Below are 26170 nucleotides of genomic sequence, written 5' to 3'. Positions count from 1 at the left end.
GCATTTGAATTTTTCCTGACCCATCAAATTATGTTGCTTGTTTAATTTTCACTGGTTCATTGTCTCATTTTGTGTATTTTTCTCGTTGAGATGAATTTTCTCTGGCATCAAAAATTTCTTTAAACACATTGGATTCACTTTACTCTCTATGTGCCTTGCTTGATTTTCTATGGCTAGTTGTCTCTTTGATTTTCTCTCCAATTTTCTCTAGCATTTTAATTTTTCCTAACCACATTAAACTCCCACTAATTTGTGTTGTTTGTTTGATTTTCACTAGTTAGTTGTTCCTTGAGTTGAATTTTCTCTGGCATTTGAATTTTTCCTGAAAACATTAAACTCTTATTAATTTAGATTACTTGTTTGATTTTCACTGATTAGCTGTCTCCCTCTGTGTAATTTTCCTTTTGAGATGAATTTTCTCTAGCACTAAGATATCTCCTTTAGATTAATTTTCTCTGAACACATTGGACTCTTTTTTGCTCTGTGCCTTGCTTGATTTTGTCTAGCATTTGAATTTTCCCTGCCTACATTAAACTCGCACTAATTTATGTTGCTTATTTGATTTTCACTAGATTTCTAATTTTGAATTTTATTTTTGATCTTTTGGGATGTGTACTGTTTGCTATTTTTTAAAATATAATTAGATTTTGTATTATAAGTTCTTTGATGAATTTAGCATGGTGTTTTCTTGTAAAAATTATAGAAAAATTCATTTGTGAGTAGCTCAATTTTCTCTGTAAATTTCTCTAATTTATTCAAAACATAGAGGAAATTGTGAGCAAATCAAACAAAATTGATCAAAATATAGAGAAATTTGTGGGCAAACCAGAGAAATTTAAATTTCAGACGAATTTCAAACCACTATGTGTTTCAAAATTTATCTGGATCGAAATTTCTCTGCTTTTGAAATTTCTTTGTAAAAATTTGAGGGACCCCAACTATTATGAAAATATTTCATGTCCTTTATGTTATAAAATCTTAATACGAGGGACTTTAAAAAAGATTCCCCAAATAAAAATACCTTGCCTAATTACCAAATAACTACTAGTAATTTGTCTTTGGTGGGTGAGAGATAATTAACATATTAGCAATACTACAAATCTAGAATTATTTACCAAGAATTTACTTAGAATGGACAATCAATGATTCAAATTCATTTTCTTCGTGGGCCACATACTTCATCAATTTAATCTTCACTACACATATCCATTTTTGGATAAATTCTAAGGTTGCGTTTGGTAGAGTTTTGTAAATATGATTTGAGAGTATGACTTGTATTTTGAGTTTGTAAGTTTTGAAATTATGATTTGAGTGTGAAAAATTTGTTTGGTGAAAGAGTTTTGAATTGAGTGGAAAATTTTTTATGTGACATGATATTTGATAAAAAACTTACAATTCATAACCAAACATACAACTCAAAATTCTATTAAAGCACATAAAAAAAATTTTAAAATTCTGAAAATATTTTTTTTCAAATATATAAAAATTAACATATGTCAATTGCAAAAAAAAAAAAAAAAAAAAAATTGCGCCGTTCTGGCCAACCGGCCGGATGATCGGTTAGGCTAAATTTGAAATTTTTTTTTTTTGAAAATCACGCCTTAGACAAAGTTTTGTGCAAAATTTTGTAAAATGTTGTGGAAATGTGATTTAAGTGTGGTATCCAAACATCATGCTGGAATATGGGGGTAAAAATATAGTTTGGAAATCATTCCAAATAGAGCCTAAGACTCTAATTCTGAGATGCCAGACTTTTCCTTAATTTATTTGATGGGTTTTATAAATTCAGAAAATTATGTAGCATCAAACTCATTTTTTCCCCATAACTTTATACAACTCTTAGACTTAATATTTTTATTTATGAGAAGTGATATGGTGGGGGGGGGGGGGGGGAACTGTGAATCTTGTATTTTATTTATTTATTTATAGACAATGTATCATTTTATTTGGTGCACTGCTATGGTGTATGAAATGCTTTGGAGTAGATAAAATTATTAAAATTTGATCTAAAATTTATGAAAAGTATTTTGAATTTTGTGAAAAATGTTTCTTCTTTTTTATTTTTTGATTCGTTTGGTTGATTTGAACACTTGTTAGCTACACCTTATTAAAAAATAAAAAATATTTTTTTTTTTCAAATCATGGAAAAATTCATCATATTTTTTGGTTGGTGTTTGGCAAATTAAGGAAAAAACTATCAAAGAGTATTTTTTATATAGGATTAATTGGTGAAAAGTCTATTCCCATAGGGTCATATGTTATTTAATCCAAGATTTAATATTTTCTGGCAATAAAGACATGTGTTGAAAAGTCGCCGAAAAATGACAATAGTGGCTGCTGCCGGTTGGTGGTGAGGTGGACAGATAGGTGAATAGATAAATCACACATGTATAAATATAAATAGATAAGATTTAAACAAATAGTTGGATAACTAGCTGACAAGTATATATATTACATTTGAATAGATATGTAAACTTTGAACATAGGTATCTTCTTAGACAGATAATGTCATTTTGGCTAGAAAAAGATTTAAGCTTGAGCCTATTAGTGTTATAAATTCTAGACCTGTGGTCTAAGTGCCCTTTTGTATAATGTTATACGTGACGTGTATATCGACCGAGGGTTTGTTGTTTTTATTTTTCTTCTAGATCTCTAATAATTATTTTTTAGAAGAATAAGAAAACAAACTCTTCAATTCTAGAACACAGTGAAATTGTACTGTGTTGCACAACAAACACAATGAACATATTAATTATAACTTTAAACACCTTCATCTATTCTGTTATATGCTTCTGCTATATATAGTATAAGACTGAGCAAAAACCACAAGCAACAAGGGCATCTCATCATGCAACAAACTATTGTAGTCTAATTAGCTGCCTCAGATAATATAGCCAAGCAAAAGTTCATCACATCATTGGCTTTCTATGGTCACACTGTCAAATAATTAATTTAGAGAAACTAAACATGAACGATAAAAGGCCACAAAAAAAAAAGAAAAAAGAAAAAAAAGCACAGTTCTGTTACTTCTGATTAAAAACTGACAGTTAGACTTGAAGAAAGTTTGAAATCTACCAATGGGCACTAGTATAAAATAACCAAATATGCAATAATACCTAGATAATGTAATTGCTTTGAGAGTCGTCACGGGCCTCTTCTGCCATGTCCATCATTGGCCTTGCCCCATGTATCAGATGGTGCTCCATCTTTTAGCAGAGTCAGTAGTTCCTTGGTTCCGCCCACCAGCTTGGCCATTAGCAGCTCCACTTCCCAGAGTTCCTTTTGATGGATTCCAACCAGAATTCCAAATTTGGCCCCTGTTACCATTGTCTTGGTTCCATCTGCCTCCACTATCATTACTCTTCCATCTCTCAACAAAATCATTTTTGCTGCGCCAATCATCGTTTTGATCCTTCCTCCCATGGCCTTGGCCTCCAAAACCTCCCCTTTCTGACCTTCCTCTACCTTGAAAGCCTCCCCTATCAGATCTGCCTCTAATTCCATAGCCTCCACGGTTTGATCGACCTCTATCTCGACAACCTCCTATCTCTGATCCACCTCTGCCTCCATACCCTCCACTGTTTGATTGACCTCTGCCTCGAAAACCTCCTTTCTCTGATCCACCTCTACCTCCATATCCTCCTCGATCAAAAGATCTGCCTCTGACAAATTGATCTCTACCTCCTTGCCTGCCTCCTCTTCCCCTTCTCCCACCTAAACCACGCCCTCCATCAAATGTTTTTGTCCTATCCCAGCTCTCTTGTTGGCCTGTGTCCTCTATTTTTCCCATCCCATTTTTCTTCCAACCAGAAAATCCTTGGTCCCCAACAAATGGCTTAACCCAATTGTATTTTTGATCTGTCCTTTCATTGAACTCATCTCCTGTGTTCACATGAGTTTGCTTAGTCCAAGAAGATCCACCGATTTGTTTATTCCATGAAGATCCTTCAAAACTACCCCAAGAACCATTTTTACTGCCTTGGTTCCAGATTGCCTTTGTTCCGCTAGCCCCATCTTTACTGCTCCACTTCTCCACAGCTTTACCCCTAGAATCTTCCGGAACTCCCACCTGGCCTCGAGCAAATGATCTTCCTCTGCCAACTTCATCTCTGCCTCCTCGACTGCCTCCTCTTCCCCTTCTCCCACCTGAACCACGCCCTCTATCAAATGTTTCTGTCCTAACCCATCTTTCTCGTTGATCTGTGCCACCCTCCTTTCCCATTCCACTTTTGTTCCAACCACCAAATCCTTGGTTCCCACCCAATGGCTTACACCAACTGTCATTTTGAACTGTCATTTTTTTGGACTCATCTCCTATATTCCCACCTGCATTACCCCATCCCACAATTTGATTCCTGGGTTCAGCAAGAGAACCATTCCAAGCTGCCTTGCTCCCACTAAAACCCTCTATATCGCTCCACTTTTCTGCAGCTTTGCCCCATGAACCTTCTGGAATTTTCTCACCAGTGCCTTTATCAACTGAATCAACTGCTTTTCTCCAAATAGATAAATCGTTTCCACCACATTTTCCTTTGCTCCGAGAACTCAGTGGTTTTTTACCAGCAGTTGCTTTACTCCAGCTGCTTGTCAGGTTTTTAGTAGCATTCCTTCCTTTATCAACAGAATTAAGAGGATTTGCAAAGCTGGATTCTGGCAGTAGCTGGGAAATAAATAATCATCATCAGAGAAAAAAAAAAAAAAAAAAAAACAAAAGAAAACAAAAGTGGTGGACACAGAAAGAGAGAGAGAGAGAGGGAGGGGGGATGAAAAGAGAAGAGAGATTTTGTTAGAGGGGGAAAGCAAGACAAGAGCTCGTGCATAATAAATTTAGACCAAGTTAGAAAACTAACCGAGACGCCTGAAGATGGGAAAGCAGGACAAGAGCTCCTGCATAATAGTGCCACCAGAACAGCTCAATTTTCAAAGTAAGTAAAATTAAATCAGAGCACAACAACATATGCATTGTTAAACAGAAAAAGAAAAACACAGAAGGTTGAATGTCAAACTGCCATCAATAATGTAATAAATGCACTAAGAAATCTAATGTTACTATCAACTCAAGAATGGCTTACTAGCAATCTACAATTTGTGAAATACATTATGCTCCAAAGTTAAAAACAATATAATCAAATAACTTAAGTTGCATAACTTTAGTTCCCAATTATATATAGAATGTGTTCCACCACAGGTCAACAGTAACATCAAACAAAGATACACTTACACATGACCCTCCCCAACTAAAGAGCAATATTATGGTCTCCTCTAAACTGGTATCTTCGCAAATAGATAATTTGTTTCCACTCCATCAAGAATCAAGGTTGTCACTTCTCTTATCATAATGATTATCACATCTACGTCACTTTGCTAGGGCAATCAAACTATACAACTCACAAATTAAAAATTGGAAGAAAGAGAACAGCCTGTTTGTTCAAACCATCAATGAAATCTATTCTACTCCTTATGCCATGTTTGGTTGGAGGATTTAGGAACGGATTTGGAAAGGGAAAGGGAAAAGATAGGTGAAATGTGAATAAAATATACCTACATTTCGCCTAGTTTCACACATTTTTTCCATTTCCATTTCCAAATCCCTTCATAAATCTCCCAACCAAACACAGCGTTAGAATTTACAAAATGATGCACACAATTAAAAAGCATTTTGGAATAATAAGTTCCAAATGTATTTTTGTTAGTTTAATACAAAATGCTCCCCCTCACCCCCCCCCAGCCCTTTCTCTTTGAAACAGCACTCGCACACACAAGAAGATATAGAAAAGCAATAATCTCTGTGTTAGAGGTGTGTTTCTAATTACCAGTTTCCTAATTATATGATCTTACTTACAAAAATAAATAAATACAGCCCACAGTTTCTGTTGTACAGGGACATAACAGGTTTCCTTCATAATTCTTTTCTGGTTATATATAAATTCAATTATTTTGTACAATAATAGTACAGGAATGGCAACAGCAGAGAACAGAATGCATGACAAATTTATTACCTGTTATTTAGAAAATTACGGATGATAATATTTCCAAGAAAATATCGAGCTTAAGATATGCTCAATAATGACTACAATGACAATTATTAACAAAATAAAGTACTCTATATTTATTGATAAGGAGAAATCATTCTTCTTTTACAGTTCTTTTAGGTTATTTTGTAACTTCAATTATTTTGTACAATAATATTAGAACTACAGATAGCACGTTCACATTCAGAAACTAATATGATCTTCCGTCAAAGCAAAGGCATTTTTCATATAGATACAAACAAAAATAGCCAATATCTTTGAAAAGTCAAGCGTGACCATCAAATCAAAATACTCAAATTGAATGGTGAAGAACCATTGAAACTAAACTCTAAAATTCGAAGAGTTTTCACTGACATATAAACCTTTAAATGATAACACAAGATGAGGAGGTGCATGAGTAAATTAATAATGGATATGCACAATTATTTCAAAGAGTTTTCACTGACATATAAACCTGTAAATGAGAACACAAGATGAGGAGGTGCACTGATAAATTAATAATGGACATGCAAAATTATCCAACCTTTCTGTAGACAGTCCTCCTGCAACCAATCTTTTGACCTTCACTAATGTTCCAGCTCCCGCCATCCGATCTTCAAAATATACGACCATATATTACCACCACATAAGATAAAAACATCGCTCAATTAAAAAAAAATAAAGGGTTGTGTTACAGTGACTATATTGATTGACACACTGTAGTAACTGTAACTTTCAAGTTAGAAAAAAAGGTTCCAGTTGAGTCTTATAGAGATTTACTAGACAAAGGGAAATTAAATGGGAAACTATGCTGATCAAACTGAAAACAATATTCAGCGAAGTACCACAGATTCCTACCTCCGGAGCAGTCTTTTTCATGCAAATCAAATGGTTTTGTAGATTCTGCATCAACACTTTGAAAGAACCAGCAACACATCAAAATGGTATCAAGAATCTGTCACAAACATTGAACTTAAAAACATGCTGATCAAAAGAGTTCAGAGTTATACGAAATGATACCCCAAGCAAATGGCAGAATGCTTTCCACGAACTTTGGAAAGATGCACACATTTAACTGCAAAATTAACATATACCATAAATTACAACAAAGATTTACTCTACCACCAAAAGGGTTGTGTTACAGTGCACACCGCATTTTGAGTGTATATCATACGCACATACCACTGTGGGGCATAACCAACATCACTTTCAGTCATAACCCCCCACTTTGGGTCATAACCAAACACCACTTTGAGTTCCAACCAAACATCACTTTGGGTCATAACAAAAGTTGGCCCACTTTGATTTAACATGGGCAGATTCCACCGCCACTTCAAACCATAACCAACACCACTTTGAGTCATAACCAAAGATCACTTTGGGTCATAAACAAAGCTGGCCCACTTTGATTTGACATAGGAGGATTCCACCACCACTTACAAATCATAAGCAACACCAGTTTGAGTCATAAAACCCCCACTTAGGGGCATAACCAAAACCACCACTTTGGGACATAACCAATACCACTTTCAGTCGTAACCGAACACCACTTTTTGGTTGTAACCAAAGCTGGCCCACTTTGATTTGACATAGGTGGATCCGACCACCACGTCAAATCATAATCAACACCACTTTGTGGCAAAACCAACATCACTTTAGGATTTGATTCCACATAATACACATCCTTGTAAGGAATGTGTACAATAGATTTGGCCACCACCAAAACAGAACCTGACACAAGCAACCATCGCCAAACCTGTAAGAAGTTTCTGCTGAGAATCAAGCTTTACTGTGGCATCAGAACCACGTACAGCCAACACGTGGCACAGGTATCCCTTCAGAGGACCCACTCTAATTCTCAATGATTGACCAATAGAGAAAATTCCATCTTTATCCTCTCGGTTGACTGCATTCATAACAATTGTCCCATAGGGAGAAAGGATGTCATTATCTTACACTGTCAGTTTGTATATAAAAGCATTAAAGACTTCTAAACATACAGTTGCTGTTATTTTCCCTCATTTTCTGAGGCTTTTTAGGTGACAGAGGGGATTTAGGACATGCCAAGAAATTGTCAATGGCTGGAGGCCCTGATTTACCACCCTGATTAAAAAACAGAACAATACATTAGAAAGAAAAGGGGGGGAAAAAACCTAGTACACTTGAGTAATAAGACGTACAACCTTTCCATTACGTGCGTCATCAGAAAGTATAATTTTCTCACAAATCTGAGATTTACAGCACATATAGCCACTGTTTTCCTGTTTATTTTCATCATATAAGAACATTGTTCCTCTATAAATTTTCTTAACAATCCCTTGCTGACCCTGAAATGCATGACAAAGTGGAGTTGTAAGAAAATCATTAACAGTATACGACATTAACAGAGATAGGTCAAACTCCTAATCTAAAACTAGCTTCAAACCTGCAATGGACCTTCCAAAATCTTGACAGTATCATTAATTGATATTGTTTTCATGTGATGATCTAGTGCAATGAATTTCTTGTCGAAGGACCCATTCTTCAACTGTTTCAGTTCAACAGTCACCACCTCTGGTCCTTCTGGACCCTCTTTTAAAATCTGGAACACATCAAAATGTGTAAGAGGCCAGAAAAAGAGAGAGATGAAGCACGCAAATAAATTTTTATACCTTGAAGTTATCATCATTCTCTGTGCCTACAATAACCCCAAAACCCTTCGGACTGAAATGGAAAAAATAAGATAAAATTAAAAAATAACAGAGCAAGGAACATAAATATACCCAGTTGGGATAAGATCTCTGACTCAAAAAGTGCAGGTCATGGCCTTACTTGAAAAACACAAGATCGTGCACTTCAAAACTACTTGCCATGCTAGAGCTTGTCGAACCCTTGACTTTCCCACCACATTTGTCAGTCTTTATAATGCATTTTTCCTTTTGTTCACCATAAAGCTGGGTAAGCCACTCTTCACAATCAGATTCTTCTTTCTTAGAAGTTTCAAACTTCAAGAGCTCATCATCTGAAGGCATTACACCCCAGAAGCTTAATGAATCAGTTGATACTTTTTTGTATAAATAACCATCTTTGAGCATTAGCCCATTAAGAACCTCAAAAGTTTGGCCAGTGTGACGATCACGTCTATACTGTATGAATGGCCGGAACTCCCTACACCAATGTCATGTAAACAAATGTTACACTCACTGTGACATTCCAAACTGACCAAAATAAATAAATAAATAAATAAATGTGAGTATGCATATTACTCAAGTTCAGTAGAGCTGATTAATCTCGGTGGTGGAATAGCAATCTTCTTGGAAGCAATTCCTCCACCCTGTACAAATGTATGAAAAAAAATCTCACATATCTGACAAAATATACAGATTTAAGACTATTTCGTGCAACTGACAATAAAAGTAAATAATGGGTTCTTGGTGCAATCTTTTTGAAAAACAGTAAGAAAAAATTGAGGTGGCCTGTTACATTCACTGTTCTCAAGACTTTTCAGAAAATTGAGATGAAAAAGAATAGATCTTTGCAATATCTGTATCTGTTTTCCGTGTCATCCAGTCGAACACACAAAACCAACCAAAAACACAATGCTTTCAAAATTTGAAAATTTTGAGCAACTCAGTGACTGATTTTCAGTATCATCATGATCCACTCAAAAAAATATTTAGACAAAAATAGTCAAAGAAGAATCACAGTGAAGTTTCACCAAATGGGCATCCAGAAGAATAGCTGCAGTTTCTACTTCTACTTCTACACTATTGTTGGTAAAAAAAAAAAAAATTCTTAAAAAAGAATAAACAATTACTCTGTAAGGTATTTCCTACGATATGCTAAAGTAAAAGAATATATATATAGATATTATAAAACAAAAGAAATCCCATCTGAGATAAGAGAAACTCATTACAAGATTTTCAGCCATTGCATGCATATCAATTCTGGGGACTAGCTTTACTGTAGCTTTTTTCCGTGCATCATTCACGGCTATAACCTACAGAAACATGATTGAAACAGTAAATAGAATATAAAAAACCTGCTAGAATAGCGGTAATTCAATCAAAGAAAATAGCCAGAGAAGAGATAAACATGAAAACCAGCTTGTAAATAGCTTTGTCCAACAGACAACCATAATACCTGTGCGAGGTCCCCCTTGTATTTCCCATTCTTCACTCGGACACAGGTGCCCACTGAAACTTCATTGTATTTTCTTCGCACACAGAACGAACGAGAAACTTCATTCTTTGCGACAGGTGCTAGTCGGCTTGAATATATAGTACAAATCCCTTTGCATGCCTACATTTAATAATAAAATGTTTCCATACTAGTTTACCTACAACGACATTGCCAATAGGACTATAGGACCAAAAATACCGGTGATGCAACAAAAACTTTCATTTTTCCAATAACCAGTACTCAAAAGTCAAGGAAGAATGTAAATCAAAACACAAAACATGCAGCGGAATAAAATCATCAGATCATACCTTTTGATGATTGAACCTCGTGGATAAATCACGTGCTTCCAGAATCAGATCAATCAATCCCAGCAGTGGGGTGATATTACAATGGTGAATATCACCCACACAAACCACAGTGCAAAATGACTTTGATCGTTGTTTCTTGGGAGAGAGTCAGAATATGGGTTGAAACAGACTCAACGTTGTTTCTCTTGGATTACCCATAACCATATAACAAATATTTAATATATTATAATATCTATCCATATCAGTTAAGATACAGATAATATCTAATATATTATATCTATCTATATCAGTTCAAACTGATAACGTCTGTTTCAAGAGTGGTTATCCTAAATAGGTTTGATTTCAAAATCAAAACCTATTTGGATAAGGATTCAAAATCAAATTTTAATGGTCATGCCACATGGGCGCCCATTACTAACATCTCCCACTCGCACATGAGTTGGCATGACACTGCCACATCTCTATCTCAATCTCCCCAAAAACGAACAATCTCATACTAGCCACTGCACCGTGCGACTGCTGAGAACACCTGCATGTGGGAGCTCTATACTAGAAACTCAAAATGAGCCAGCATAGAGACATCAACCCAAAAAGAAAAGAAATAGTGTCTCATATACCCCAGACCCATCTAATTACACCGGTCCAAAAAACATCTCTAATCCCTCAAAAAGAGCATGTTTGACCCTCTCAATTCTTGCAATATATTCACACTCAATTCGCCTCTCATACAGAGCGATGTGAGTTGCCGGCAGTGAATATACAACAGTGGTGTAATACTAGATGATCTTCCCTTTGCACTCATGCCATTTAGTTTAGGATTGACCGCTTTCCCAGTGATGTCCCTTAAGGCCGAATCATGCATGACCGCAGGCAACATACCAAAGTAGCAGAACATCAACCCCTTACCTTATGACATAGTCAAAAGTCACAAAAGGGTACATAAATGAAAGTCATATCAATAATGACTCGTAAGACTCACACGGTGAGGAAGCAGGGATCCATTCTCTCACCTCATTACTCGGTCGCTAAGCACATATAGTATGAATATATGTTACGGTGGAGTAACTCTTCCATAAAGAGTGACGTCATACTCGATACACCGTACAGATATTAGTCTAGTCGCTTTCTAGCGCCTAACCCGAATTCTCTATTTGCTCGCCTTCTAGGCGTCAAATGAGATCTCGAATCTGGCTAATCATAACAGGCACAACATGGAAAGTGGGTACTAACATCCATGTTTGGTCCTTAACACGACCTCATCTTGGTTATAACCAAGGCGACATACATAGTGGATGATTTAAGCCTCTCTTGGCTCCGAATAAAAATAAACCACCAGTCTCATCCTTGCTCGCTCCCAAGCGCCAAGGGCGATTGCTCGTGTGAGTGAGCCAATCTTGCCTGCTGACATCATCATTTGCTAATCATTATGACACAAACCATAATAGTGTCAACATCCCATCATCTCAAAATAAGTGATCGATTTAAAAAAAATTGACCACAGCTTGCGCAATTATAGATTCCAAACATAAGCCTTATCAGCACCTCTTGCGATAAGTATATACAACGGAATCCACCATGTGCGCCTCACATGAAATGATTTAAGATCACTATCTCTTGCGCAATAACCTCTCTAAAGATATTTTTGGTGACCAATTTGCGTTCATTCTTAATGCGCCCAACTAGCGCAGATGCGCCCAACTAGCGCATTGAATTTTACAAGGAGCAAATTAATATGCTTCTAATAAAGCATTTTATCCACAGTCTAATGAGCAAGGTCAATGTCTAAACAACTCAGTTAACCATTTATCAAAGATAAAACTTATCATGCCGAATACGCCCACATAGCGTACTTTAGGCTCCCACAACAAAGAAAAAAACAAGGAATATAGGTCATCTGTTTCTCCCAAAGATAATCTGAGGATTCACTCAATAGCTAAGGCTCTGGCTTTTACCGATAGGTAAGTCAATGGATTTGCAATTTTGCATCTAGAATCATTCTAAGATATTCTCTATGTAAGTCATCGAAGACAGACCGAGAATTTTCTTAAAACAATCCCTAAGGATCGTACATCCGAGCATATGAATTACATCACCCATGTCCATCATATCTAAAATGGAGGACTGCCCACCCTAGGTGGCGACAACCTTATAAATTCCTGGCTCATAATGACTAAGTAAGGAAAAACTTCTTTTGGACCATTGATCATGCCTCAGTGGTCTTCATCGATCATCGTTGCCCTATCATGGCTTGACGAAATCTAAGAACCACTGTTTGGATAACTGCTTTAGGCTGTAAAAGATTTATTGGAACTAGCAACCTTTTTGCGCTCCTAACTTTTCACCATAAAAGCAGAAGGTAAATCCCTACGGATCTACTTATCCAATTCTCTAATGAGAAATCGGGTCACAATGTCCACAAATCAATGTTCCGAACTTATGTCAATTATAGCCTAAGTCAAAATAACCTCACTCCCCAGGAGGAAGTCTTCTCATGGTCTACACTTTCCTCAATGGTGCGACCATTCGGTATCTAGCGAGCCTTATGCCTCAACAATGACTATCCAAATTACGCATAACTTTATAACAGTTTTGCGTCAAAATGGAAAGTCAACCAAATTATAAAAAAAGGTTAATCCTCAAAGACTTTGTCTTAAACTGCGCAACATTGATCCACTTTCAAAAAATAGGGGACTAGAGCCTTAGGCATTATCCTAGGCTCTTTATCATCTTGCGGAGCAATCATGAATGTTTCCCTCTCAATCACCCAGTGATGACGTGGAAAATTTTCACATTTGCTACCACGCAACTAAGAATGTAGAGTATTCTTCTCTAATGGAGTAATCCATTAGTAGGCACATCGCTCCCACTGTCCCTAGGATATTGGAAATTTCTTTCCATTCTCAACTAGGCTACATAGAGCGCTATGCTTGGAATTCTCCATCTTATAGAGTTCCGAAAACTCTATTCACGTCACCTTTACTAATAAAACTTTATGTGACTTAGTTACACTACCACAAAGATGCTTACTTATATGCGCATGACCCGGAGGGTTTGCATGACCGCATACAATAATGCGCCACACGACCCTTTGTGTTTACAAGACAGCATACAATAATGCGCTATAGAACCCTAGGTCTTAACTTCGCAATCTTATGAGAAGTAGAATAAAGATAAGCTGCTTAATGGTTACAGATCGCCCATAGATGGCTCTCTGCTAACCCATTACTCAAAATGGAGTGTAAAAACTGATATGGAGGGCACTTAGTTAGGGATATAGGCAACAAACTAGTGCAATTCCCAATTGGGAAACATTTTGCGCCATTATCCACCTAACATTAACAATATTTAATTCCTTATCTCTACTACACCAGTGTGTTGTTGAGTACTAGGAATAATCAATTTTCTAAGCATCCATCTCTCTTCACAGAGTTTTTCTGAAAAATAACTCAAATAGATACTCGCCACCTTGGTCAAAACTAAAAAGCACAAAAAACTCTTATCTAATTGATCTCGACCTCATATGTGCAATGTCAAAAATCATCTCAAAACTTTTGACTTATGGGAGATCAAATAGTCTTGACTCAGATGCGTATCGTAATCTATAAATGTGTCGAGATTGAGGCTTAGCTATTGTACCCTCACACATATCTAGTCACAAAATATCATAGTGGACTAAATGCGCCAAAACAAATGACCTTCTGCGGCTTTCCTACTTACTTGTGCGCACCCATTGCGAACAAAGTTACACATTCACATGAGAGCAGGATGTCATAAGCGAGTGGGCCCGAGAAGGCCTACTCAAACCATCGTGTCATCATCTCATTAATGTGATTAAGTATAATAAGCCACTGGTTCATGACCAATGTCATAAACTAATTCCAATCATCTTAATGTGTGAGTTCTCGAAGACAAGTTTTAAAGGTTTAGGCCCAACTAGGTAATGACTCACGACTAAGTCATATTCACTAGATCATAAAAAGGATGTCATGGAGATATCAACTGCGCCTAAGTCGCAAATTTAACTAGTAAGTGCTAATCCCCTGCATCTTCAAGTCAATTTTATTCTCCATACACTTTAATACATCTAGTTGAAAGATGACGATACTCCTGTTGCCATCTCTATTTCTCGCTTCATAGTTACTTGCAATTAATTCTACTATCCACAAGAAGGAGAGAATAAGCTATCAACTATGATAGCTCCTGAAGTAACTTAAGCGCGAATTAGGCTAAAGAGTCTAATTCAACACAATGCTCTTACAAGCGATGCGTTAAATTCTTAGAGTCATAACAACCTTGTCAGCCTTAACCTTTTCATTACTATGCTGCAACGTTTGCGCTTAGTGGTAAATGTTATTCAAAACGTTAACCTAGTAAAGGAATCACACAAAGAAGCACCTCATCCATGTTTCACACTCAAGTGTGGAAACAGTAAGTGTCCACACTTAGACAAGTTGGCAATGCTAATAGATTTTGCAGCCACTAAGCGCTAATCTTTTCACTCAGTGTTAATAGATTTTGCAGCTTCTAAGCGCTAATCTTTTAACTTCACGTGATATTTCAACGCACACTATTATAGTGCATGAAATTTCGCTCAATCCACTCCCAATAATTGGGTAGAGAGCAAAACACTGCTCGTACTGGCTACTCGTCTTACACTTAATGACTAATTTATTTAAGCTCGCATTTCTTGGATGACGTGACTCTTGAATGTTACTTCATCCAATGATGTAACATTATTTACAAGTCAAATTACAAAGTCAATCCGCGCAACTCATTAGTCAAGATCATATACAGATCTATTGAGGGCTTACTAATTTCATAACTCCAAAACTCGCCAACCAAAACTATGTAGCGTGCCGCTAACTATAGCGCACACATTAGTTTTTATTGTGCCAAACAAGGCAACAAAAACACGGCGACTTTGAGTCATGTTTCCTTACTTTGGCTCAATTAAGGTTTGACCTAAAGTCTCCAAGACTTTTGCTCATCTAAAGAATGGGATTAGTTTGTTCACATTTGAACATCTCTACTAAGTTTAGGTCAACCAAATTAACTTCCATAAGCTAAATCAATTTAGAGAGAAATTCGCATTGGGATTAATTTGATTAGCATAATATAATTTTGCCGCAAAAATCTAAATTAAATAGTGACAATATTACACAAGTCGCAAGATCGAAAATCCGCTATGCTCGTAATCATCTCTTGCGCCACAAGTGACAATTATCCAAAATTTAGTTTAATTTATGCGCAAAATATTGGTTTTCGGGAGTTAATCTACAAAGATTTCTCTCAACCGAATAACCTCCCACTGACTATGGCATATACAAAGCATGATAAATTCCATACAATAGCATTTTAATGTAAATCTACAAATAACTCATGCTATATTTATTTAATAATGGAATTCTAATAAATAAATAAATAAACATGCTCTTCTAATTACAACATATTACAAACCCAAAAAAAAATATGCTGTATTCAATATTTAAATTATGCCATAACAGAAAGTACATCATCCTGAAATTTTCTGGTATTTTCTGGAATTTTAAATAACTAATTAAACACACATAAAATTAGAAATAAAAAATCCAGAAACTAGTAAACAGAAACAATATTCAGATTATGCCATAATTAAAATGTACATTGTTCTGAAATATTCTGAAATTTTTCTGAAATATTCTGGAATTTTAAATGACTAATAAATACACATAAAATTAGAAATAAAAAATCCAGAAACTGATAAAATGAGACAATATTACCAGTAGATATTAAAACATTTCAGAAGTCCACAATAAAAATTTCAACCCCAGAAAATTATTTATGCAATACCAGCATCATTTTAAAGCATAAAAAATGAATTATTAACACAGAAAAAATATTTTTTATTTTCGTAAAATTTTCAAAATTTTATAGAATGTAGAAAAATTAATTCTGAGTCTAAGGGTACCAACCATGCTTAAAACAAAGCTATAACGAATAAATTATGGCCAATTAACGCAATTCAGAATTAAAAAACAAACAAACAGAGCCTTAGAGCCAAGCCAGCGCGGAAAAACGGCTCGGCTCGGCTCGGCGCCGCTCAGCGCAAGTCGGCTCAAGGATCGGCTCGGCGCGCGGCTCAGCCTCGGCTCGGCGCGCGGCTCCAGCACGCGGCGCGCGTGCGGGCGCGGACGGCGCGCGTGCGTGGACAGCACCGCCGACGCGCGCGTGATGGCGCGTGCAGGCGCGTCAGCATGGCATCCGGCGCGTGTAGGCGCGTGGGAGCGCGTGGGCGCGCGTGGCTTCGGCGTGGTGGCGCGTGAATGCCACGCGCCGCCTTCCAGGGTACTGACAGTTCCGATTTTTGTACTGCCGGACTCCTTTTTCCAAAATAAAATCATTTATGTTCTTAAAAATGACATTAATGATCATAAAAATAAAATATTTTGGATCTCCATATTTTTTATAAATATACACATGACAAAAGAAAGCACGAAAATATCCATCATTGGCTCTGATACCAATGTAAATCAAAACACAAAACATGCAGCGGAATAAAATCATCAGATCATACCTTTTGATGATTGAACCTCGTGGATAAATCACGTGCTTCCAGAATCAGATCAATCAATCCCAGCAGTGGGGTGATATTACAATGGTGAATATCACCCACACAAACCACAGTGCAAAATGACTTTGATCGTTGTTTCTTGGGAGAGAGTCAGAATATGGGTTGAAACAGACTCAACGTTGTTTCTCTTGGATTACCCATAACCATATAACAAATATTTAATATATTATAATATCTATCCATATCAGTTAAGATACAGATAATATCTAATATATTATATCTATCTATATCAGTTCAAACTGATAACGTCTGTTTCAAGAGTGGTTATCCTAAATAGGTTTGATTTCAAAATCAAAACCTATTTGGATAAGGATTCAAAATCAAATTTTAATGGTCATGCCACATGGGCGCCCATTACTAACAAAGAAGAAGACTACCGCATTAATATCAAATTGCCTTTCAGCTTCAATATAAATAAAACCCCTCACATGCTCAAGCGTAAATGCAGAAATTATTTGCAGCTCAGTTCCAAGAGAGTGCTTGTCCACATACTTCTGCATTAAACAGAAAACAGAACGTCTCTCACGTCCAACCTACATGGAAGAAGTTTCTCAGGAAGACACAAAGAAAGATTGAAAGGTAAGTGCAGAGAGGTAGTTTGGAACATAACCGCTAGAATAATTAAGAACTATACCATGCATTTGACTTTCCAGATGGTTGGATCACTAGACAATGGCCTGACTGCATTTCCTTCATTCAATGTTTTACACTTATCTTCTGCATATGTAACAAAACTGGAGCCTGGTTTGTAACGCTCTTCCAGAATTTTTTGTAGTTCTTCCTCACTAAGGTTTTCCTCTTTTAGAAAAAATGGAAGGTGATGAGCTTTTCCTGGTTCATTCTTGACTTTATCCTCTGTTTTGAATTCATCATCCAGGAAGTCTGTTTTGGTAATTAAAAAAACAAAAACAAAATGGTCAGTCTGAAGACTTCAAACATCAAACGAAATTCTAAGGTCATGTTCGGATGACAAGTAAGCCAGTTGAGTCCCCATCAGATGGGAATGTAGGAGGGATAGATTGGGTGCAGACCTAACCTTTGACATAAAATACACAAAGTGGATGACAGATTAGATAAATAATGACGGAAATTGTAATCCTAGGACAACTTAGATTGAATTGAACTAATGACGGGAACTGGATATCCCAAGGTTGTCCAAATCCAACATTTGGTTTGCAAATCATACTTGGGTATAAAATTAATATTTCAAAAACACCCTTCATTTATGGGTTATGGATTTATGGAAGAGAGTGACAAAATCAAAATGTTGAGAGTAAGAATGGAATAATAGGTTTAAATCTTATAATTTTTCCTTGTCCAGTGGGCTAGAATTAAAAAAACCAACCCCATTCCCACCCTATTTAATAAAACAATGATATCATCAAGTTAGAAAATGGGACCTGAAAGTTTTCTTTCAATTATGCTATTTTCTTTCATTTGTTCTAATAAATAGGGCCTAAAAGGTACTCCAGAAAGTAATTACCCATCTTCAAGGAATACAAAATAATCAGTAAAAGAAAAATTAAAAGATTACTCAACTAGATAGCACAAAATGAAATACTAAACCACAATGACAAAGGAGTCCTGCCAATAAACCAGCTGCACAAAATGGCACGTCAATTTCAACAGTTTTCATATTTTCTCAATTGAATACAGAACAGCAACAAGTAACAACAATCAAAACACATTTTTTCAGACCATGCACCCAAACTAAAAGATGCATTATATCAAATTAATAATTTCTCTTTGATGATTTTGAAAATAGTTAATGTACACTATCATTATTGACAAATTTTCACTTTATTTTGTTTTAGAATGTTACGATGTAACTCAATCTGATTCTACGAAATCACGCGTAACCAAGTGACATTCCTCTGTAATACATGCACGTCCCATGATTAACCTCACTCATAGCAAATGGATCCTCATTCTAGCTAATGTGTAATTAACCAGCTCAAAAACCCCCCATTAAAAGCATATATTCAAGCCATATCAAATTTATTCCAGCTATATTTTCAACCTTGACTCAAAACTTATAAGAAATTTTAATTTGGGTAAAAACACTCAAAAACCTCTCTCTACTCCTTGTATCAAACTTATATCAAATTTTCTCTCTAAAAAAAACTTATATCAAATTAAGTTTTATCCATTTTTTCACTCAAATCAAGTAGACTCAAATGTTTACTCAAAATTTTCAGGACCATTTTGTTACTTTCTAATTTACAACTGTGTCATTACTAGTGAAGCTTTTACTCAAATTTATGCTTAAATATAAATTTGTCCATTGAAGTGCATCATATCAAATAAAGTTTTTACTCTGAAAAAGAAAAACACTCACACACAGGCTCAACATCATTAATCATCACAACCAAAACACACTCAATCATTCTTTTCTCCTATTTTTTGGGCAAATGTAGGATGTTACGCTCCATTATTTGGGCAGAAAACATTTTCCAAAGGAAAATATTTTCTATGGAAAACTTTTTTCAAAAAATTATTTCCGAAGAAAATGTTTTTTTATGTTTGGTGGTGATGGTGGTGGAATGAAGGTGGAGGTGGAGGTGGGAGTGGTGGTGTTGGTGATGGTATGGTGATGTTAGTAAAATTTTAGTCCGAAATTTTTTTTTCTATCTGTTAAAATTGAAAAACATTTTTAGCCCAAATAGGTTTGTTTTTCATTGACCATAAAAAAAATATTTTTTGTTAACTTTCGTTTTCTATTGTATTAAATACCAAAAATGCGAAAAAAAATTTCAAAAAATATTTTTCATCCAAATAAACAGAGCTTTAGTGGAATAATAAGTTAGATAACAACTAAAGAGTCACAGTAACTCTATCGCCTTCATCTCTTGGACTTCTGATCTTCTTACTATCCAAAAGACATACATAGACCACTGTACAATCTACTCTCAATCATTCAAACACAAAACTACCATACATTTGTTAGAAAAAAGCTATGCACTAATATAATTTAATTAATAAAATAGATTTACGATAAATAAAATATTAAAGCAAGTAAATTCACAAAGAGTAAGAAAGAATTGGCCTCTGAGATTGAGAGGCATGTAGTCACTGCCCTAAAGCCATTGTTCCTCTCCATGTGAAGGTACAACCGGAGTGCAATGGCTCCAAGATACAACCCAAGCGCTCACAGCTTTCCTCATCCGATGTTCACGTCCACCAGGAGGGTATGAACGAGTCACAAACCGTAATTGCCCAGAAATATGTAAAATAGATAAAGTACTCTTATGTTAAAACTCAATATCACATATACATATGTCTTCTTCCGATTTTTATCCATCATCCATCTTTAGAAAACACAGGAATATATATAAGTGAAAATCTCATAACATTTAATCATTACATAATTATAATAATAAAACTTAATAATATCTTTGTAACCGAAATATTTAAAATCAATTTTAATGTTCATAACGGTCAAACAAATTAAATAGAAATAATTGATTTTATTTTTATTAAAATTCCAACATTCCCCCACTTTTAATAAAAATAAAATTTTTAATACTACCATAATGTTTATATTATACCCCCACAATGTAGAACTTTATATTCAAAACAATATAAATATATATAAGGACAACTGCATATTGCGCAATAGATGTGGGAGCCTTCCGGGCTTGAACCACACTTAGTGTCGACAATTTTCATTTGAAGGATCATAGTGAAATATATCTTGAACTGGACCCTTTGAGCCAAAGTTCAACTTGTCACACACAGAGCATTGGTATTGGACATCAGTTCGTAAGTTAGTGCTCTTAAAGGCCATGCACTAGATCTTGATTCTCATGGGGTTACTAGAGACTAGCCCAAGTCTCCAAGTCGCGGCCTCATGACAACTCCCACTAAGTAAAACCCTTCAAAGGTACAGTGACAGAATGCACCTTGTAGGAGATTGCCTGCCTTGGATTCATTTAGGGTAAAACCCTTCCTAACCAGTTACTTCTTTAGCACTACTGCCTTAGGGATGAGCATGAGATCAACCTTGATATGGTGTCTCCTAAAAAATGAGTGTTGGAATCAAGTCACGCTATATGGATTGTTTTTACCCATTGAACTTCATGGGATCTCCAATCACAGAAGATGGGTTTACCTCCCTAGGTGACTTCCTAATGGGCTTACACTCACCCCCCTCGACAAATAATAGATCTAGCCTCAGTGCTAGTCCAGAGGCAAAATTCCTCTTCTGGCTTCTCAAGCCTAACTGTTGATCAACAATGTATTTCTTCATCTCATGGAGTTTACAATCATTAGGGCTTTTCCATTACAACATTCATCTACTTATCTTTAATACACCTATAAAATTTTCAAACACAATTCTCCAATAAACAATGTTAACATAGCCTCTCAAATATCAATTATACTCATATACAACACATTGACAATATATATAAGCCATTCAATTATCAAATCAAAACCTTATTAAGTATTACGAATTTCTCTTCTAATTCATGACCTATGAATAAAGAATTTATTTTCAAATTACACTGAATTAAATAGACACAACTTCTCACAATTATCAGATATAATTCAGCCAAAACAAACATTCAAATTTGTTTTAACCAAAATAAAAAATTCAAATTTCCACCTCATTTTTACATAATATACATATAAGAATTCTTCAAGACACAGATATTAGTGTAACCTCACAACACTTCTCATTTCATTTTTTTTTTTCGTTTCACACAACAAGAATATTATAGTGCTTTTAGCTATAGCCACCTCATTTTCCTTTTCATTTTGAGTTTAAATAGAAAATTTGAAAAAAACTTCAATTATATAAGCAAACTAATTTCAGAATATTTCATACCTTTAAAATTCTCCACACCATTTCCTTAATAGAAAATTTTTTAAAACCTCAAATTAATTCAGATTTTCAAATATATTTATCTTTTAACATTTGAAGACAGTATCATAAAATAAGAACAACTAAAGTATGACAATAATTGCACAGAACTCTCATATATTCACATTTTTTTAACCAATTTTAAACATTTAGTTTGAATTATTTTTAAACATTTGAAAAAGTAAAATTTTCACAAAGTAAGCAATAGTCAACTATATGAATAGAGATTTAACTTCACGTTAGCAATCTTCCCAAAGACTTAAAAGAATTTTAACAAAATCTCAACTTTAACAATTTTTACTACAAGGCTAAATGGTAAGCATGAAATATATATTGAACATTTTCTGTAATTAATAATCTGTGAACAACCAATGAGATGCAAGCCCCACTCAATGACCGTAAGTTACAGAGCATTTATAATTCTTCATTTAATTATTTGACAACAATTCATTAATCAGTCATAAATTAATCATACAATACAAATAAATAAAACAGAAATCTAAAAGAATATTGATCAAGAACATCCAATCTAATATATAAGATTCTTGCAAACACATCATGAAAACCCTTTTATGAGCACACAAAAGTGGGCACACTTTCATTTTAAATAAACTTTAACTAAAAATTACAAAAGCAAGATTAATGGTGTAATAATTCAAAACCACTTCCCACACATAGAACTAACTTTGTTAACACCACGAAAGTTACATGTAACACAATTAGACATAATCAAACGAAATTGTTTCATATGAATATTGAACAAAATAATTTTTACCACTACATTCCAATCCAAAATATTTTCCACCAATAAGGGTTGAGGCAACTAATTTGAGCAATATGTATATTAAACTGCTAACTATTATAAAGAATTAAAACCCATGAATACACATTCACACATAATGTTAAGTCATGTAATTTTATGGAATATAAAAACCCTCAAATATTTGTAACTTATAAATTCAGTTTAGCACACAGCTAATAAGAATGATTTCAGAGTGAAACCTACAAACATTGATCAAGCTCCAAACTAACTATTCAAAATAATTTCCCCCCACATTGCAATCCTCATTATTTTTAACAAAATAAAATTATTAATTTACATCACAACAACTCTTTTTCCTTTTCGAAACCAACAATTAATTATACTAAATAATGATGCAAGATTAACATTATGCTAGTACCTAGAATAAACCAATCTTAAACTAAGAATTTGTAAACATACAAATAATTTCATTCACCACATTCCAATCTCTCTCTCTCTCTCTCTCTCTCTCTCTCTCTCTCTCTTTTAATTTTTTTTTATTTTTAAACTTTTAAAAAATAATTTAAAGCGAAGAAGACAATGACTCTACCAGCAATTATAATTATGTAACTTGCTCAAATAACACAATTGAATTTATCTCACATTTTCAAACTTTTAAAATTCCCAAAATCATCAATATTCAAATGATATATTTCATAACCAATTAATTGTTTTAATATATATAAATTCTTTGTAACTCTTTACAAAAGCTATGGGGCTAATCAATTTACAATTCAAGTCTCCCATTACATATTAAATGACATTTATGGTGAATTCTAAATTAAACTATGAAATAAATATTATGGCATTTACCCATTGTAATCTAATTTATATTTTATAAATAGCAAAACCTATGGCAAAATAGCATCCAATCTTATATGTACAATAATTGATTACGTAATAAAGTAGAACTAAATAAGTCATAAATATATGTATGGCTGTGATATGACCAAAATGATTAAACAAAATCAAATAAGACTAATCATACTTACAAACATCATTGCTTGCACATAATTTGTTTTGTTTTTTAAAATAAAAGAAATCACATAAATTTCCAATCATACACAATATAATTTACAGGATATAGTAAACCCTCAAAATATTTGTAACCACAACATTAACAAGGCCAATGGCATTTAATTCACTAATTGTAAAATTCATGACACACTTTAAATTTGTAGCAGTTACAAAATAATTCAAATCTTAATCTTGTCAATTATGAACAAACTACAAATCGCAAACAGAACAAGTAATCTAATGTTATCAAATTTTTATTATTTATCTACTCATGTCAAACCTATTATCACACACAGAGTTGCATACATTCTATCATGTCTCAAAAATCACAATACACTTTTAAGTTTTTAACAGTTACAAAATTTATAACACATTTATTCTCAAAATTTATAACACATTTATTAAGATCCAAATACTAATATTCAACAGTCACATGCTATCACTTACATATAACAACGGTAAATCAAAGATTGAGCAATAAATTAAATATGCAACTATTTCACGTACTACTTAGCAACAAATTCGAAATGTTGTTTGATAACAATTATATTCCATTTCAAGTTATTTTAATTTATAATCCTTGACTATTGCTATTATTTAACATTAACATTGCAATACAATATCCTCAATATTAACCACCAATGATTAAAAGCTACCAATTGCATATACAATAAAAATTTCAAATATGCTATAATATTATTTATCATAGAACATATGACAGAATTATAAAAGCCACTAACTATCATAAAAGTCTAATTTCAAATAACCCTACATATGAAATTTATATTAATCATTCTCTAAAATGTTTCACAAGTTAAACACAAAACTACTTTTCCCTTATATACATATATATATATATATATATAAATAATTATAATAACTTTCTGTTGCCAAGAGATAAGTATTAATCTTCTACAAATTAGAGGAAGGCTCAGAATTACATAAACTCACGAACCAAATAATTTAAAAGGAATTACTTAACAAACCAATTTCAAGCTACATATCTAGTAATAAATAATTTACAACAACAAAAGTAGAGATATATAGTTGTGAGATTCTAGACTCGTTTTGATAATTCAATAACTTTCACATGGATGAAAACAAACAAATTAGACAAAGATACCAACTAATTTCACATATGAAGAGTAAGGGACGACTTTAAATTCAACATGTACCAAACATTTGTTCCTTGACATTTGAAATAGATATTTTTCTTTAAAAAAAAAACTCAACGGTTTTAGATTGTTAGAAAAAAGCTATGCACTAATATAATTTAATTAATAAAATGATTAAGAGAATTACGATAAATAAAATATGAAAGCAAGTAAATTCACAAAAAGTAAGAAAGAATTGGCCTGTGAGATTGAGAGGCGTGTAGTCATTGCCCTAAAGCTGTTGTTCCTCCTCACGTGAAGGTACAACTGGAGTGCAAAGGCTCCAAGACACAACCCAAGCGCTCACAACCTTCCTCATCCGATGTTCATGTCCACCACGAGGATATGAACGAGTCACAAACCATAGTTGCCCAGAAATACATAAAATAGATAAAGTACTTTTATGTTAAAACTCAATATCACATATACATATCTCTTCCCATTTTTGTCCATCATCCATCTTTAGAAAACACAGGAATATATATATATATAAGTGAAAATCTCATAAAATTTAATCATTACATAATTATAATATTAAAACATAATAATATCTTTCTAACCAAAATATTTAAAATAAATATTAATGTTCATAATGGTCAAACAAATTAAATAAAAATAATTAATTTTATTTTTATTAGAATTCCAACATCATTTCCCTCAAATCCCTCATTTCAACAAACCCCATTCAACAATCCGTCAAAATTGAAGCAAAACAGCACAAACAACAAACATCAAAACCGTAGAAACACATGAAAAAGCTATAAAACACACCCACCCACCCACCCACCCAATGAGGAAAAATGTGTTTTTTTCCCTTTACCATCGCCAAAACCGCTGTCGTCGTCGTCATCATCGTCAACCTCTAACGCAGCATCCTCGAAGAACTGAAGAACGGCGGGGTTCTTCCTCTTCTGCCGAGGGCCGGTCTTGGCAGTGTCGCTGCGCTTTCTCTTCCCCGACAACGACGAGTCCTCTCCGGCGACTTCTTTACCCTTCTTCTTCGACGCCATTCTCACTCTCACTCTCACTCTCACTCTCACTCAGCTCAGAACGTGAACATTGTGATCATATAGGCACACAATCAGAATGGTGTGTTCCTGTCTCATGTCAGACAGGTGGAATATTGTGAATTATTTTTAAACTCAAGTCCCTCTTTTTTGAAGTTATTCAAACTCAGACCCGCAAGTTTTTAATATTTATTTTATGGAAAAGATATTTTCCTACTTACCCTAAAAAAAGATAT

The 26170-nt window shown here is 34.4% G+C and overlaps 1 protein-coding gene across 1 annotated transcript; it reads right to left on the bottom strand.

Annotated features, from left to right (window-relative positions):
- Positions 1-2744: 2744 nt before the first annotated feature.
- Positions 2745-25937, bottom strand: LOC114271435 (protein RNA-directed DNA methylation 3-like). The gene is made up of 17 exons (XM_082883113.1): positions 25748-25937; positions 17725-17972; positions 17468-17623; positions 10134-10292; positions 9907-9990; positions 9257-9324; positions 8823-9158; positions 8663-8714; positions 8437-8592; positions 8195-8338; positions 8012-8114; positions 7768-7917; positions 7032-7086; positions 6870-6925; positions 6556-6625; positions 4851-4887; positions 2745-4660 (listed from the first exon to the last, which is right to left on the bottom strand). The coding sequence occupies exons 1-17, from the start codon at positions 25935-25937 to the stop codon at positions 3191-3193; spliced, it is 3534 nt and encodes a 1177-aa protein (XP_082739239.1). The 3' UTR covers positions 2745-3190.
- Between the last annotated feature and the right edge of the window lie 233 nt (positions 25938-26170).

This window comes from Camellia sinensis, chromosome 8 (assembly GCF_055761805.1).
Source record: "Camellia sinensis isolate YWXY chromosome 8, ASM5576180v1, whole genome shotgun sequence".
Lineage (NCBI taxonomy): Eukaryota > Viridiplantae > Streptophyta > Magnoliopsida > Ericales > Theaceae > Camellia > Camellia sinensis.
Note: the sequence above shows the minus strand (reverse complement) of the source record. Positions and strands in the feature narration are given on the sequence as shown.